At 43.9% G+C, this 15,772-nt stretch overlaps 1 protein-coding gene across 1 annotated transcript in view; it reads left to right on the forward strand.

Annotated features, from left to right (window-relative positions):
• Positions 1-15,772, forward strand: part of PARP4 (poly(ADP-ribose) polymerase family member 4) — a 147,074-nt gene that overhangs the window by 39,484 nt on the left and 91,818 nt on the right. The window contains 2 exon segments of the mRNA XM_054719721.1: positions 9,329-9,424; positions 15,570-15,753. Coding sequence (XP_054575696.1) covers positions 9,329-9,424; positions 15,570-15,753 — 280 coding nt within the window.

A 15,772-nucleotide genomic window follows, 5' to 3' on the forward strand; every position in this document is an offset into this window, starting at 1 on the left:
TATTTTATTGGTCTATATGTCTGTTCTTTTGCCAGTACCAGGCAGTTTTGAGAACAGTGGCTTTGCAATACAGCTTGAAATCCGATATTGAGATTCCCACCTACTTTGTTCTTCTTTCTCAGGATTGTTGCAGCTATTCGGGGTCTTTTTTATTCCAGATGAATTTTTGGAGAGTTCGTTCTAGGTCTGTGAAATCTGCCGTTGGTATTTTAATAGGGAGTGCATTAAATCTATAGATTGCTTTGGGTAATATGGACATTTTAATTATGTTGATTCTACCAATCCATGAACATGGTATGTTATTCCATCTGTTTATGTCTTCCTCTATCTCTTTTTTCAGTATCCTGTAGTTTTTCGAGTACAGGTCTTTTACCTCCTTAGTTAACTTTATTCCTAGGTATCTTAATTTTTTTTGTGCAATGGTAAATGGGATTTTTTATTTTTTAGTCTCTCTTTCTGTAAGTTCACTACTGGTGTATAAAAATGCCATAGATTTATTGGCATTAATTTTGTATCCTGCTACATTGCCGAATTCATTTATTAAGTCTAATAATTTTTTGATGGAGTCTTTAGGGTTTTCTATGTACAATATCAAGTCATCTGTGAATAATGACAATTTTACTTCTTCTTTTCCCATTTGGATGCCTTTTATTTCTTCTTCTTGTCTGATCACTGTGGCTAGCCCTTCCAGTACTATGTCGAACAGAAGTGGTGAAAGCGGGCATCTCTGTCTTGTTCCTGTTTTTAGGGGAAATGGTTTTAGTTTTTGCCCATTGAGTATGATGTTGGCTGTAGGTTTGTCATATAAGACTTTTATTATGTTGAGGTATGATCCCTCTATTCCCACTTTGCTGAGCGTTTTTATCAGAAAAGGTTGTTGGACTTTGTCAAATGCCTTTTCTGAATCAATTGATATGATGATGAGATTTTTGTCTCAATTTGTTTATGTGATGTATCACATTTATTGATTTAAGGATATTGTACCAGCCTTGCATCCCTGGAATAAATCCCACTTGGTCATGGTGTATGATCTTTCTAATGTAATGCTGGATCCAGTTTGCTAGAATTTTGTTGAGGATTTTAGCATCTATGTTCATGATGGATATTGGCCTGTAATTCTCTTTCTTTGTAGTGTCTTTATCTGGTTTCGGGAATAGGGTAATGCTGGATTCATAGAAAGAGCTTGGAATTGCTCCTTCCTCTTGAATTTTTTGGAATAGTCTGAGGAGGATTGGTTTTAGTTCTTCCTTGAATGTTTGGTAAAACTCCCCTGTGAAGCCATCTGGTCCAGGGCTTTTGTTTGCTGGAAGCTTTTTGATTACTGTTTTAATTTCATCAGTAGTTATTGGCCTATTCAGTTTCTTTTTATTCTTCCTGATTGAGTTTTAGAAGCTTGTATTTTTCTAGGAATATGTCCATTTCATTGAGGTTGTCCAGTTTGTAGGAATAGAGTTGTTCGTAGTATTTTTTTTATAATCCTTTGTATATCTGTGGGGTCAGTTGTTACTTCACCTCTTTCATTTCTGATTTTGTTCATTTGGGTCCTCTCTCTTTGCTTTTTGGTGAGCCTGGCTAGAGATTCATCAATCTTGTTTATCCTTTCAAAGAACCAGCTCTTGGTTTCATTGATCTTTTGTATTATTTTTTTCATCTCTATGTAGTTTATTTCTGCTCTGATCTTTGTTATTTCCTTCCTTTTGGTTTGTGGGCTTTTCTTGTTGCTCTCTTTCTAATTATTTAAGTTGCAAGGTTAGATTATTTATTACCATTTTTTCTTGTTTTTGGAGGTAGGCCTGTAGAGCTATGAACTTCCTCTTAGGACTGCTTTCATTGTGTCCCATGGATTTTGGATTGTTGTGTTTTCATTGTTATTTGTTTCCAGGATGCTTTTTAATTCTTCTTTGATCTCTTTGATAACCCAATCATTGTTTAATAGCATGCTATTTAGCCTCCGAGTGTTTGATTTTTTTTTCATTGTTTTTATTGTAGTTGATTTCTAATTTTATGCCATTGTGATCTGAGAAGATGCTTGTTAAGATTTATATCTTCTTGAATTTGCAGAGACTTTGCCTGTGTCCCAATATGTGGTCTATCTTTGAAAATGTCCCATGTACTTGAGAAGAATGTATATTCTGTAGCTTTGGGGTGAAATGTTCTGAAGATGTCAATTAAGTCCATCTGATCTAGTGAGTCATTTAGAATTGCTGTTTCTTTGCTAATTTTTTGTTTAGAGGATATCCAGTGGTGTCAGTGGGGTATTAAAGGCCACCACTATGATTGTATTGTTGTCAATCTCTCCCTTGATATCTTTCAGAAGTTGTTTTATGTATTTGGGTGCTCCTGTATTGGGTACATATATGTTTACCAGAGTTATATCCTCTTGTTGAATTGCTCCCTTTTGTATTATGAAGTGGCCTTCCTTATCTCTTGTTATGAACTTCACTTTGAGGTCTATTTTATCAGATATAAGTATTGCTACCCCAGCTTTTTTCTCATTTCCTTTTGCTTGAAATTTTTTTTTTCATCCTTTCACTATCAGTCTGTATGAATCCAAGTTGGGTCTCTTGCAGACAGCAAATATATGGGTCATGTGTTCTTATCCATTCAGCTACCATAGGTCTTTTTATTGGAGCATTTAATCCATTTACATTTAATGTTACTATTGATAAGTGTTTGTTGCCTTTTTTATTCTTTATGTTTGTGTTCCTTCTTTCCTTTCTGTTTCTTCTTTTTACAGCAATCCCTTTAGCATTTCTTGCATTGCTTGCTTGGTGGTAATAAACTCTCTTAGCCCTTTTCTGTCTGTGAACCTCCTGATTCCACATTCAATTTTGAATTATAGTCTTGCTGGGTAAGTATTCTTGGTTTCAGTCCCTTGCTTTGCATCACTTCGTATATTTCATTCCATTCCCTTCTGGCCTGGTTTGTTTCTTTTGAGAAATAAGTTGATATTCTAATGGGAGATCCCTTGTAGGTAACTTTCTGTCTCTGTCTGCCAGCCTTTAAGATTCTTACTTTGTCATTGATGTTTGCCCATTTAATTATGATGTGTCTTGGTGTTGGTCTTTTTGGGTTCATCTTGTTTGGGGCTCTATGTATGTGGGTTTTTTCTTGCCAACATCAGGGAAGTTTTCTGTCATTATTTCTTCAAACAGGATATATATATATATAATTGATCTTCCATAGAGAGGAAGGGAGAGGGTCAGAGAGCCAGAAACATCGATGAGAGAGAAACATCGACCAGCTGCCTCCTGCACACCCCCCACTTTGGATGTGCCCGCAAACAAGGCACATGCCCTTGACTGGAATCGAACCTGGGACCCCCCAGTCCGCAGGCTGACACTCTATCCACTGAGCCAAACTGGTCAGGGCTCAAACAGGTTTTCTATTCTTTGCTCCACTTCCTCTCCTTCTGGTACCCCTATTATGCGGATGTTGTTTCATTTCATGTTATCCCAAAGCTCCCATAGGCTCTCCTCCTGCTTTTTAAGTTTTCTTTACAGTTGCTGCTGTGTTTGTGTTTTTTTTCCAACTTGTCTTCTAATTCACTGATGTGGTCCTCAGCCTCTTCTAGTCTACTGTTTAAACCTTCCATTGTGTTCTTTATTGCAGCTATGTCATTCTACATTTCCTCATGGTTTCTTTTCATGTTGGTAACATTCTCATTCAGCTCCTTGTAATTCTCATTGAGTTGTGTGTATTTGTCATCCAGCCGTTTGAGCATCCTTATAACCATTGCTCTGAATTCTTTCTCTGACATGTTACTTGCCTCAATTTCATTTAATTCTCTTTCTGGTGATTCCTCTTTTACTTTCTTTTGGGGATTGTTTTTTTGTCTCCCCATTTTTTTGCTGTAACGTTTTAATTGTTTCTATGTCTTGGATCCAACTGCTTTGCTACCCAGTTTCTTTTGGGAGTGGTGCTACTGGTGCGGTCTCTCAGGTTCTCTGGGCTTGGTGATCTAGCAGAGCTCTCTACTTGAGCTATTTGGATTTTCTTGGTGTAGTTGGATCTTGAATGTTAGTTTCTTATTCATGGATGAAGTCTCGTCATGGATTGGCAATGTGACTCACCCCCGGCTTTGTTGTGCAAGCTGTTTTGCATGTGATCATGTTTCCGGCTCTTGTGGAAAAGGTTGTTTGAGGTCTCACTGGTATGTGCTCACTGTGGGTTCCCAGACTCCACAGCCTGGGAGGAAGGAGTCTCAGGGCCTTAGGCTCAGGTACTGTGACTTTGGCTGGTGTGGTATGACTCTTGCTGGATTAGCGTCACTCTGCAACTCACTACAAGGGTCCCAGAGCCTGTGACATTGGGGGGCGGGTGTCTTGTAGTCTGTGGTTGAGGCAGTGGGACTCTGGCCAAAGTGATTTTTCTCTCTGAATCACGAGGGGGTTCAGGATCCAGCAGCTGAGGATGTGGAAATCTCAGCGACTGTGGTTGAAACAATGTGACCTTGTCCAGGGAGGCAAGTCCTCAGTAACTCACCAAGCTGTCCAGAGGTAGGTAGCCAGGAGGGGGATGTTGTGGATCCTGCTGAGGGAGCTGTACGCCCTTGGTTGGAGAGGTACATACCCAGTGGCATCTCACAGAGGGGCCCAGGAGCCATCTGCAAGGGGTGTGTGCTCGTGGGGCCCATACGCTGGATCCGAGTGATTGTGGTGTGCCACCGGCCCCATGGAGGGAGAAGTCCCAGTTTCTGCTTCAGGGGATGTGCACCTTTGGTTGGATACGTGTGTCCAGCGGCTTCTTACAGAGGTGCTCAGGAGCTGTCTGCTAGGGCAGTGGGCTCAGGGGGCCCGTGTGCTGGAGCGGCGCTACCACGGGGACTAGATGCCAGCAGCCGGGGTTGTGTCTTGCGGCCGCTCAGCGAAGCATCTAGGGGCCGCCTGCCGGGTCAGCAGGCTCAGGAGGCTCGTGCGCTGGATCGGTGCAACTGCAGTGACTGGAGTTTGGCAGCCAAGGAAGGGGACGTCCATGTTTCTGCTCCCGGGGTTTGTGCCCTTGGTTGGATACAAGTGTGCCTAGTGGCAGCTCACAGAGGCACCCAGGCATCGCCTGCTGGGGCGGTTGCCTCAGGGGGCCTGCATGCTGAAACCACGCGACCACCGTGTCTGTGGGTAGGCAGCTGGGAAGGGGGAAGTCTGAATTTCTACTGCTGGGGCCGTGCATCCTTGTTTGGATATGAGTGCACCCAGTGGGGGCTCAAGGAGGCACCCAGGAGCCGCCTATAGGGGCAGCGGGCTCAGTAGGCTTGCGTGCTGGAAAGGCGCAATTGCGGTATTCGGAGGTCAGCAGCCAGGGAGGGGAGTGTCCCAATTTTTGCTGCCTTGCACCCTTGGTTGAATTTGCATGTGCCTAACAGGGGCTCACAGAGACACCCAGGAGCCACCTGTCGGGGTGGTGGGGCTCAGGAGGCCTGCACACTGGAAAGGCGTAACTGCAATGTCTGGCAGTCAGCAGCTGTGGAGAAGGAAGACAGTTTTCGCTGCCGGGGCCTTGCGCCCTTGGTTGTATTTGTGCGTGCCCAGTGGCTGCTCACAGAGGCACCCGGGAGCCATTTGCCAGGGTGGCATACTCAGAGGGGCCCTCGCGCTAACGCCACGTGACCACCGTATCTGTGTACAGGCAGGCGGGAAGGTGGAAGTTCAAGTTTCTGTTGCCGGGGCTGTGCGTCCTTGTTTGGATACGAGTGTGCCCAGCAGGGGCTCAGAGAGGCACCCAAGAGCCGCCATTGGGGCAATGGGCTCTGGAGGTGCACTAGGAAGACACGGCTGTGGTGTCTGGAGGTCAGCAGCTGTGGAGTGGGAAGACTCAGTTTTTGCCGCCGGGGCCTTGCGCCTTTGGTTGGATTCGCGCATGCCCGGCTGTGGCTCACAGAGGCACCTGGGGGCCGTTTGCTGGGGCAGTGCACTCAGCGGGGCCCTTGCACTGAAGCCACATGACTGAGGTGTCTGTGGGCAGGCAGCTGGGATGGGGGGGAGTTTGAATTTCTACTGCTGGGGCCTTGCGCCCTTGGTTGGATTTGCGCACGCCTGGTGGCGGCTCGCAGAGGCACTGGGGACCCTTTGCCAGGGTGGCGCACTCATGCACTGAGAGGGGCCCTCGCACTGAAGCCATGCGACCAAGGTGTCTGTGGGCAGGCAGCTGGGAAGGGGGAATTCAGAATTTCTACTGCTGGGGCCATGTGCCCTTGTTTGGATAAGAGCACGCCCAGCGGGAGCTCACAGCGGCACCCAAGAGTGGCCTGTGAGACGGTGGGCTCAGGAAGCCTGCATGCTGGGAAGGCACAACTGAGGTGTCCGGAGGTCAGCAGACAGGGAGGGGGAAGTCTCACTTACTGCTGCAGGAGCTGTGCAGCCTTGGAGGTGGACATCCTAGGGTCTGCAGGTCTGTGGGCAGGGCAGCAGGATTTTGGCTGGAGTGGCTGCAGGGTCACTGGCAGTGTCCAAGACCAGTCTGGGTGGTGGTGCTGATGATTTCCTTGGTGTTTTTATTTTTATCCAGCTTTATTGAGGTATGATTGACAAACACTGCATGTATTTAGGTTGTACAATGTGCTTTTTTAAAAATATTTTTTTACTGATTTCAGAGAGGAAGGGAGAGGGAGAGAGAGAGAAACATCAATGATGAGAGAGAATCATTGACTAGCTGCCTCCTGCACACCCCCTACTGGGGATCGAGCCTGTAACCTAGGCATGTGCCCGTGACTGGAATCGAACCCAGGACCCTTCAGTCTGCAGGCTGACTGAGCCAAACCAGCTAGGGCCACAATATGATTTTTTTTAAAGGTATGCATCATGATGATATAATATAGGTATGCATTATAAAATGATTATCACAATCAACTTAGTTAAAACTTCCATATCTTACCTTTTCTTTTCTTATGTCAAGAACACAAGATCTACCATCTTAGCCAATTCAAGTATACAGTACCATATTATTAATTATTAGTGGCCCAGTGCACGGATTCATACACATTTGTGGATTAAAAGAAATTAATTAGAAGAAATATTTTAATATCGCTATTCACTCTTTCTCTATAATATAAGTGTCAACCAAATTCATGATCGACAATGACAGAATGAAACACATGCGTGCGATTGGTGCCAGCGAGAGCTTTATATGTATCGTGCATGCACGAGTCAACTTAGCCTTTTACAGATATAGAATAAACTTGCTTAATTAGACCTGCTTTCTGATTTAGCTAAACTTTTTCCAGCCAGGTGAAGCACCCCAACTTCTCTTTCAGGTAATTGTCAGCAGCACAGCAGTAAATGTCAACATGAAGCAGATTATTATTGTAGATCATGCAGGGAGAACAAAGGGTGAAATATTTAACTGCAGCAGTGTTTGACTATATTCTGTGCAGTGAGAAAACCTGAAGTCATTTTCAAGGTCCACCATTTCTTACTTCTTTTCAGTCGAGTCAAGTTTCTAAAATTTATAAATCTCTGTTTTCTGGCTGATGAAAAGAAAATAGGATTCTACCGAGTCTCCTATCTACCTACTCCAGGACTTCTGTGCGGGTCAAATGAGATGAAAATGTGAAAATGCTTCACAAACATTTGGTTAAAGTGTAAAATGTTTACACTTGGTTATAAAGCAAGTCGTGTTCCTGGGCTGAAGAAATGCCAAGGAGGCTAGTGGTTTCTAGGGAGAGTAAGCCGGGTGTTGCTACGTGATGTCATTACCTGGTGCCCACAGAGACCATTTCCTAGCTGGGCTGGGCTGTGGGTCGTATTTTGCGCCATGGCAGCATTGGCTGCGATATGGAGGGGTGTTGCTCCGGGGTGGTGACGGGACCTCTGTCCCACTTGGGGGAAACCAAGTGTTGCCTTATCAGTGCCAGGTCTGTGCTGCTGTTTCTCTGTAAATGGCCAGTGTGCATCACTGCAGCTCCTGCATTGAGCGTTTGCCCCGGGTGGTCAGTGCATGTCATAGCGACCAGTTGGACGGTGGCAGGAACACCTAGCATATTAGCCTTTTATATACACTGAGTGGCCAGATTATTATGATCTCTGAATGCATAATAATCTGGCTACTCAGTGTATATCCTATATAATAAAAAGCTAATATGCAAATTGTCCCCTCGACCAGGAGTTTGACCAGCAGGCAGGCCGGCCAACCACCCATGTCCCCTCCCCCTGGCCAGGCTGGCCGGACCCCACCCATGCATGAATTCATGCACCGGGCCTCTAATATATATACATATATACTGAGTGGCCAGATTATTATGCATTCAGAGATCATAATAATCTGGCCACTCAGTGTATACTAGAGGCCTGGTGCATGAAATTCATGCACAGGGGGTGGGAGGGTCCCCTCAGCCCAGCCTGCACCTTCTCCAATTCGGGGATCAGGCCAAAACCAGCAGTCAGGCATCCCTCTCACAATCCTGGACCGCTGGCTCCTAACCGCTCACCTGCCTGCCTGCCTGATTGCCCCTAACTGCCCCCCCCCCCTGCTGGCCTGGTCGCCCCACGCAGCCTGCTGCTTGGTTGTTTGGTCGCCCTCCACTAACCCCCCTGCTGACCTGGTCACCCCATGCAGCCTTCTGCTCAGTCATTTGGTCACCCCTCACTATCCCCCCTGCCAGCCTGGTCACCCCATGCAGCCTGTTGCTCAGTCGTTTGGTCACCCCTTACTAACCCGCCAGCCTGCTGCTCAGTTGTTTGGTCGTCCCTCACTAATCCCCCTGCTGGCCTGGTCGCCCCACGCAGCCTGTCCTGTCGTCCGTTCGGTCGCATAGGCTGATGATTGATAGATAGATAGATAGATAGATAGATAGATAGATAGATAGACAGACAATACCATACTGTACATTACAGATATAGAATTTATTCATCTTATAACTGAACGTTTGTATCCTTTGCATTGTTTTTATTTTTATTTTTTAGAGAGAGTGGAAGAGGGGGGCTGGAGGGGAGAGAGAGAGAGAGAAACATTGATGTGAGAGAGACACATCAATTGGTTGCCTCTGCACACGCTCCAACCTGGCTGGGGATGGAATCTGCAACCCAGGAATCGAACCCATGATCCTGTGGTGCTAGAGCTGATGCTGTAACCACTGAGAACATTGGCCAGAGCAGTTTGTACCCTTTGACCAAAATCTTCCCATTTCTCCCAGCCATTCTAGTCTTTGGTTCTATGAATTCAACTTTTTAAGATTCCACATATACTAGTAAGGAGGTCATGCAGTATTTCTGTGTCTGGATTGCTTCACTTAGCATAATACCCTTTAAATAGTACCTGTTTCTGCTAGAATTATGAGGCTATAATAAAAAGTTACTTCTTTCTAGTAAACATTATAATGCCCTTTTCTTTTTAGGGGGTTGCTTTTGCCCAAAGTAGTTGAAGATCGTGGTGTGAAAAGAACAGACATTGGAAATCTTGGGAGTGGAATATATTTCAGCGATTCACTCAGGTTAGTATTATTGTATCCTTAATCATATTATTCATACCCATTACCAAGGAATCATTGCTGAATGCTTGCTATATGTTTTCCTCTGTCTCCGCTGGTGAGGGATTTCTCACCCAGAAACAGGTAACTCATTTATTTATCAAACTAAAAAGCTTCTGCACAGCAAGAGAAACTGCCAACAAAACAAAAAGGCAACCGACCAAATGGGAGAAGACATTTGCAAACAACAGTTCTGACAAGAGGTTAATATTCAATATATAGAAAGAACACAAACAACTCAACACCACCCCCTGCCCAAAACAAAACAAAACAAAAAAAAAAACAACAACAGTTCAATTAGAAATTGGGCAGAGGACCTGAACAGACATTTCTCCCCAGAAGACATACAGATGGCCAAAAAAATATATGAAAAGATGCTCAATCTCACTAGTTATTAGGGAAATGCAAATCAAAACTACAATGAGATACCACCTCACACCTGTTAGAATAGCTATTATAAGCAAGACAAGTAATAACAAGTGTTGGAGAGGTTGTGGATAAAAGGGCACCCTTATTCACTGCTGGTGGGAATGTAAACTGGTACAGCTACTATGGAAAACTGTATGGAGGTTCCTCAACAAATTAAGAATAGTTACCATATGACCCTCACCACTCTTCTGGGTATCTACCTGAAAATTTTGAAAACATTTATTCGCAAACTTATATGCACCAGCATTGCAGCATTATTCACGGTGACCAAGATGTGGAAACAACTGAAGTGTCCTTAGATCAGTGGTCGCCAACCTTTCGGACCTCATGGACCACCACTGGTTGACGACTGCTGCCTTAGACAGATGATTGGATAAAGAAGATGTGGTACATATATACAATTGAATACTACTCAGCCATCATAAGGAATGAAATACTGCCATTTGCAACACCATGGGTGATCTTGAGAATATCATACTAAGCGAAATAAGTCAGATAGAAAAAGTCAAGATTTCACTCATATGTGGGCTATAAAACTGAAAACAACAAATGAACAAACATGACAAACAAACAAAAACTCATCGACTTAGACAATAGTATAGTGGTTACCAGAGGGAAAGCAGGATGGGATGGGAGGAAGTAGGAGAGGGTAAAGGGAGGATAAATGATGGTGGAAGGAGACTTGATTTGGGGTGGTAAACACACAATATACAGATGATGTATTATTAGAATTGCACACCTGGAACCTATATAATTTTATTAGCTGCTAAATTCAATTTTAAAAATTTATGAAAACTTAAAAAAATAAGAAAGAAACAGGTCACTAAAAGCAGCCAGTTTTTTCAGTATACTGTAGAAGCATGTCTTTTTGTGGTGGATAGGCAGGAAAATTATATTTGAAATCATCTTAGTGATTTTACTACCCTAAAAACATTTACATATATGCACCCACTTAATCCTTAAAAACCTCCTGATTGTCTCATTATTATCGCCTGATCACAGGTGAGAACACTGAGGGCCAGTGAGAATATCTTGCCCAGGGTCACACAGCATTTTGTCTGTCTCCAGAGCCAGGAATCTTAATTTATACAGCACATGACCTCTCTTCTAAAAAATTTATTTTATGTGAACTCTATATGCCTGGAATAATATTTCATCTTGAATATACTTGTTAATAGTTAAATCTGTCCTCATAACAGCCACAATGTATTGTGTGCCTGCCCTGTGTGAGGCACCAGGCTAAGTGCTTCATGCATATTATTGTAAACCTCACAATTGGTATTATCACATCATTTTATGGAAAGGAAACAGAGTTGTGGAGATTGAGTAACTTGCCTAAGGTCACAGAGCTAGTTAAAGATGGAACCTGGGATAAAGAATAATTATCCAGGATATTTAAAGATAATTATCCAGGATATTTAATTATCTAGGATATGTAAAGAGTTTCTACAAATCAATAAGAAAAAGATAAACAACCTAGTAAGCAAATGGGCAAAAGACATGAATAGGAACTTAACAGAAGAGGAAACAGGTATGAAAGGTAACATTTGAAAAGATAAGTAATCAAGAACATGAAAAGTAAACCATAATGCTACCTTTTTTTACTCTTATCACTTTGACCAAAAAAAAAAAAAAAAAGCTTAACATCTCGACGTGGCAGTCTCTAGAACAATCTGAACTCTCAAACACTGCTAATAAGAGTATAACTGATAAACCTTCAGTTTTTGTATTATCTGGTATAAATGAAGAACAGAGTTGATGGCATGATTCAGGAATTCTATAGGTTGGCCTGTGAACCAGAAAACAGTGCTTCCCAACCTCACTGCACATTGTAATCACCAGTGGGGAGCTCCATTGGTGCAAACACTATGGTGCTGATTTCACCCAGAGTAGTTAAATCAGAATCCCTAGGGGTGAGGCCTGGGTATCAATAGTTGTTAAGTTCCTGGATGATTATAATATGCAGCCTGGGTCAAGAATCACTACCCTAGAAAAACTCTAGGCAAGGAGGCATGTATGGGAGTGGCTAAGATCACTAGTAACAGAATGCTGGAAATGACGCACATGTCCATTGACAGTGCAATGAATTGGTACATTTTTGTGTGGTTCTACATGGAGTCCTGCATGGCACTTTTAACGGGTGACTTAACAGCTACACATGTCAAATGGATGAGCCTGGGCATATAGCACAGCAAAAATGATCATATGATTCCATATATATGCAAAGTTCAAAAACAAGCAAAACTAAACTTTACATTGTTAAGGGACACATACCGATGTGTCAATACTATGAAAGAAAGAAAATGATATGCACAAAATCAAGATAGTGATTAGGTCACCCCTGGGTGGCAGGGGAGGTGATACCAACAGAAATATTGATGATATTCTATTTTTTAAACTTAGTGGCACTTATATGGGTGTCTTATTATAATTATTGAAACAACATTAATATTACAAATGCTCTTTTGAGTATGAAATATTTCAAAGTAAAAATTCTTAGATATTTAAATATTTAAAATTTTTCAATTGGCATTCAGTTGAATCTAACCAAATTGAAGTCCACTGTGACTTTGACAGAGTGGTTCTGGTGAAGAAGCATAGAGCCAAACGGCAGTGGTTGAGAAGCGGTCAGCAAACAAGCTGTGAAAACTGGGCAGATAATATGCAAAAACAGGAAAGAAACTAAACCACCTCTTACACCACACACAAGAATAAACTCAAAACGGATTAAAGACTTGAATGTAAGACCTGAAACCATAAAACTCCTAGAAGAAAACACAGGCAGTACAACCTCTGACATTTCTCTTAGTAATATATTTTTCTTATGTATCTCCTCGGGCAAGGGAAACAAAAGAAAAAAGTAAACAAATGGGACTACATCACACTAAAAAGTTTTGCACAGTAAAGGAACAATCAACAAAATGAAAAGGCAACCTTCTGAATGGGTGTCATCATAAATCACCAAACCAGTGTTGGTGAGGATGGAGAAAAGGGAACCCTTGTGCACTGTTGGTGGGAATGCAGGTTGGTGCAGCCACTGTGGAGAACAGTATGAAGATTCCTGAAAAAAATTGAAAGTGGCCTTGGCCGGTTTGGCTCAGTAAATAGAGCACCAGCCTACGAACTGAAGGGTCCCACGTTAGATTCCCGTCAAGGGCATATACCCAGGTTGTGGGTTTGATCCCCAGTAGGGTGTGTGCAGGAGGCTGCCGATAAATAATTCCCTCTCGTCATTGATATTTCTCTCTCTCTCTCTCTCCCCTCTCCCTTCCTTTCTGAAATCAATAAAAAATATTTTTTAAAAATTAAAAATGGAACTCCCTTATGTCCTCTTTGGAGAAGTGTTATTCAGGTCCTCTGCCCATTTTTAAAAGATGCTTTTTAATTGATTTTTAGAGAGAGAGAGGCAGGGAGAGGGACAGAGAGAGAGAGAGAGAACTGTTGATCAATTGCCTCCTGCACACCCGCTTCTGGGGATTGAGCCCTCAACTAACCAGCAACCTCTCAGTGCCTGGGACAATGCTCAACCCACTGAGCCACACCAGCTAGGGCTCCTCTGCCCACTTTAAAATTGAATTTTAAAAATAAAAAATAATAATAAAAGAAATTTGATTCAAAAATTAATTGACATTCAGTTGAATTTAATGAAGTCCTTCATGACTTGACAGTGGTTTTGGCGTAGACATATGAACAGAACCAAACTCCAGTGGACAGAAATGGTCAGCAACAAGCCAGCAGAGATGTCACTGACTGTGGAGGGTGGAGAGAAAGGGAGGAGACAGAGAGGGGCCGATGTGGAGCGGGTCTAGAAGACAAAGTCTAGGTGCAGGTTCCATGGGAAGGAGTTAGCATGCTTGTAGTTACAAGAAAGGAGCCCCCGGGTGAGGCCGTGTGCCCCTGGATCCGGGTGAGGCCACGCGACCCTGGGTCTGGGAGAGGCCATGCACCCCTGGGTCCGGGTGAAGCTAGATCCCAGGTCCGGGTGAGGCCTTGTGCCCCTGGATCCGGATGAGGCTGGGTCCCGGGCCCGGGTGAGGCCACGCGCCCCTGGGTCTGGGAGAGGCCACGTGCCCCTGGGTCCGGGTGAGGCCACGCGCCCCTGGGTCTGGGTGAGGCCACGCGCCCCTGGGTCTGGGAGAGGCCACGTGCCCCTGGGTCCGGGTGAGGCCACGCGCCCCTGGGTCCGGGTGAGGCCACGCGCCCCTGGGTCTGGGTGAGGCCGTGTGCCCCTGGATCTGGGTGAGGCTGGGTCCCGGGCCCGGGTGAGGCCACGCGCCCCCTGGGTCTGGGTGAGGCCACGCGCCCCTGGGTCCGGGTGAAGCCGTGCCCCTGGGTCCGGCCGAGACCAAACCAGAGGGAGTCGGACCTCCATTACCACCATTTGTCCACCATCCAGAGCTGAGGGGTCAGTGCCGACATGTACACATAAGGAACTGGTGGACATTGAAATTGGGTCTCAAAAGAACTGTTGGTCCAGAAAGAAACTCACTACAGACTGATTCATTTGCCTGTCAGCATAACTATTATTGCTCGTCTCACATTCCGTTCTTATAAGTATATCTCTAGTGACATATGATCTCGCTCATCTAGGGGAAATGATGAACAACATAGACTGATGAACAAGAACAGAACCAGAAACAAGGAGGCATCGATCGGACTATCGGGCCTCAGAGGGAGGATAGGGGAGGTTGGGAGGAGGGGGGAGAGATCAACCAAAGGACTTGTGTGCATGCATAGGAGCCTAACCAATGGTCAAGTTCAACAGGGGGTTGGGGCATCCGTGGGGAGGGGTGTGGGATGGGAATGGGGGGATGAGGACAAATATGTGACACCTTAATCAATAAAGAAATTTAAAAAAAAAAGAAATAGAAAGGAGCCCACCGAAAGGAGAGGTGTATAAGAGGAATGGGGGAAATTCTTTTTTTTTTTTTTTAAGTGCAAGTCTTAGAGAGGATAGAACAAATGGTCATTAGGCAATGCTTTTACATTTTGGTCTTGATCTGTGTTCCTCATAGCAAAAAGTGCTTTATTAAAGCTGCTGATTCCTGAAGAAAGTTACAGAATCCCTCATTTGGGTGTCATTGGAAATTTTTGTTTTTCTTTTTGGATTCAGAAGGCTCGTGAGAATATAGCACCTGTCTTTTCCTTTGATCAGTTCTTAGTAATACTTGGTATTTAATGTCCTTTCTGAGCTTTAGTGCAGAGAATTAGCCTGCTTTTTATTTTTTTAGTAGTCTTATTTTTTTGTTAATTCTCACCCGAGGGTATGTTTTCCATTGATTTTTAGAGAGAGTGGAAGGGAGGGATAGTACAGAGAGAGAAATATCGATGTGAGAGAGACACATCGACTGGTTGCCTCCCACATGGATCCCAACTGGGGCCGGGGATTGAACCTGCAACCCAGGTACGTGCCCTTGACTGGGAATCAAACCTGCGACCCTTTGGTGTGTGGGTTGATGCTCTAACCACTGAACACACTGGCCAGGCTACATCAAATTTTTAAATAAATAAATGAATAATGCAATTCTAAATGAATCTTCAGAGATATTTCAATAACAGTAAAATTTGGAATGTTCTACCAGCAAAGTTTTTTTTTTTTTAATCTCCTACATATGCAATAAAATGTTGTAGCCATGTTACTATAAACTGTAAATTTGTACTTACTTCCTTTCACCTGCAGTACAAGTATTAAGTACTCACACCCAGGAGAGACGGATGGCACTAGACTCTTGGTCATTTGTGATGTCGCCCTCGGGAAGTGCATGGACTTACACAAGAAAGATTTCTCCTTAATAGAAGCACCACCCGGTTATGACAGTGTCCACGGGGTTCCTGAAACAGCCGCTGTCCCCACAGACTTCGAGGTACTTGTATCAAGAAACA

The sequence above is a fragment of the Eptesicus fuscus genome, chromosome 7, assembly GCF_027574615.1.
Source record: "Eptesicus fuscus isolate TK198812 chromosome 7, DD_ASM_mEF_20220401, whole genome shotgun sequence".
NCBI classification, from domain to species: Eukaryota; Metazoa; Chordata; class Mammalia; order Chiroptera; family Vespertilionidae; genus Eptesicus; species Eptesicus fuscus.